This window comes from Arachis ipaensis, chromosome B08 (genome assembly GCF_000816755.2).
Source record: "Arachis ipaensis cultivar K30076 chromosome B08, Araip1.1, whole genome shotgun sequence".
Classification (NCBI taxonomy): domain Eukaryota; kingdom Viridiplantae; phylum Streptophyta; class Magnoliopsida; order Fabales; family Fabaceae; genus Arachis; species Arachis ipaensis.
The window spans coordinates 6849652-6851987 of record NC_029792.2 but is presented as its reverse complement, the minus strand read 5'-3'; the positions used below and the strand labels follow the sequence as shown (position 1 = coordinate 6851987).

Below are 2336 nucleotides of genomic sequence, written 5' to 3'. Positions count from 1 at the left end.
TGATTTCTTCTTTCTCTACCTTCTTTCCACTTCTCAAAGTGATTTCTTTGCACTCCTCTAATTTTATGGCTTTTCCTGTGTCTCTTGGATTGTTTTCAGTATCACTAGGGAAGGAATTTGCTCTCTTCTCACCTATCTCTAAAATTTGTTTAGCAATTTGCCTCATTTTTCTTTCAAGGTTTTTGATTGAGGCCTCTTGGTTTTTGTTTGCCATGGCTTGATCTTGTCTGGCCATCTCTTGATTTTTCATAAGTTTCTCCATCATTATCTCTAGACTAGAGATTCTCTGAAAGTCTGCATTTGGTTGTGGTTGTGTGAAATGAGATGGTTGTTGTTGGAAGTTGTTTGCATTATTTACAGGGGTGGAGAAGTTATTCTGGTGGACTTATGAGTTGTTGTGGGTTTGATGATATGTGTTTTGTGGATTTTTGTATTGGTTAGTATGATTTTGGTTGCTTGTGTTGCGGAAATTGTTGGAATTGTGGTTCCTCTACCATGAATTTTGATTATCACCCCACCTTAAGTTAGGATGGTTCCTCCATGATGAATTGTAAGTATCACCATGGAAGTCATTTTGAGAAGAACTTGAGGTATTATGCATGTACTGAACTTGCTCTGGTTGTTGCTCATTGTTGCATTTCTCGAAAACTTCTTCACCTTGGCCCCATCCACTTGAAGGTTGACTTGCCGTGTTTACTGCAGCCACTTGAAGTCCATCTATTCTCTTTGTCATCATCTCCATTTGCTGTTGGATTTGTTAGTGCATCAATTTATTCTGTGCCAAGATAGTGTCCACACCCTCAAGCTCTAATATACCTTTTTTTAGAGCTGGTTGGCGTTGCCTTTGATGAGCATAAAAGTATTGATTGTTGGTCACAGTGTCTATGAGGTTCTGAGCTTCTTCAGCTGTCTTCATTAGCTGTAGTGAACCTCCTGCAGAGTAATCCAGGGCCTCCTTGGCTTCCTCCCGTGAACGCACGAGATCCCTCTCCCACGGCGATGAGCTTCCCTCCCGTTCCCGGGAAAGGCATCCTTTCGGAGGAACGGGAAGCGACAATGCGAGAATAATACAGGAGTTGTGCCATAGGGTGCAAAACCTTGAGAAGGAGCTGGCGACCAGGGAGTGCTACCAGCCCGGCCCGAGTCAACCTCGTTCCCAATCTCCTCAAAGGAGAGGGGAAACCCGAGGAAGAAGCCCCCGGAGGAACCATGCCAGACGTACACCGGGCTCCCGATACCCACTGACCCGCGCAGAGTCGGAGGGCCAAGGGAAAAGCAGGGAAATACTGAGGAGACGACAAGACTCCATAATCTACACTCGGCCCTTAGCGAGACATGCTGAGGAGGAAGACCGAGAAGAGAGCAGGGAGAGACCGAGAAGGCGGCAAAACCCCATAATCATGGGAGCAACCCCTTTTCACCACTCCATTCTCGAGGTTCGGCTGTCAAAACATTTTGACAAGCCAACGGACATGAGATACAATGGAACCCAGGACCCCCAGGAACATCTAACGGTCTTTAAAGCCAGGATGAACCTGGAGGGTGCGGGCAACAAGGTGAGATGTCGCGCTTTTCCCGTGACCCTGGCAGGACCGGCAATCCGATGGTTCAACACGCTCCCTCAAGGGTCCGCGACGACTTTCGCGGACATAACCCGTGGCTTTCTATCACAATTTACCACACGCATTGCCAAAGCCAAGAACCCGATCAACCTTCTAGGGGTGACCCAAAGAAACGGGAAACCGACCAGGAAGTATCTTGATAGGTTCAATGACGAATGCCTAGAGATTGACGGCCTGACCGACTCGGTGGCCAGCCTGTGTCTGACAAATGGGCTGTTGAATGAAGACTTCAGAAAACACCTTACTACCAAACCTGTGTGGACCATGTAGGAAATTCAGAATGTGGCGAGAGAATACATCAACGACAAGGAGGTCAGCCAAGTGGTGACGGCCAACAAACGTCAGCCCGCCCATCTTCCTACTCGCCAACCCGGAAATGGGGAAAGGCCCAAGGAGCACTCTAAGGATGGAGGGCCGACTAAACCCTTCAAACCGTTCTCCCGAGTAGAAAAATTCACGAACTATACCCCTCTGACGGCCCCGAGTAGGAATACCAACAGATAGCCAACAAAGGCATCTTGTCGAAGCCTCGCCAGCTCAAGGATAGAACTGGCGAAAACAAGAATCTCTACTGTGACTACCACAAAGGTTTCGGCCATAAAACCCAAGATTGCTTTGACTTGAAGGACGCTTTGGAACAGGCAATTCGTGAAGGCAAATCAGCGGAGTTCTCACAGTTCATAAGAGAACCCAGGAGGCGAGAGCACGACTGAT

At 47.8% G+C, this 2336-nt stretch overlaps 1 protein-coding gene across 1 annotated transcript; it reads left to right on the top strand.

Moving 5' to 3' along the window:
• Positions 1401-1892, top strand: LOC107610356. Its single transcript, XM_016312415.1, has one exon. The coding sequence runs from the start codon at positions 1401-1403 to the stop codon at positions 1890-1892; it is 492 nt and encodes a 163-aa protein (XP_016167901.1).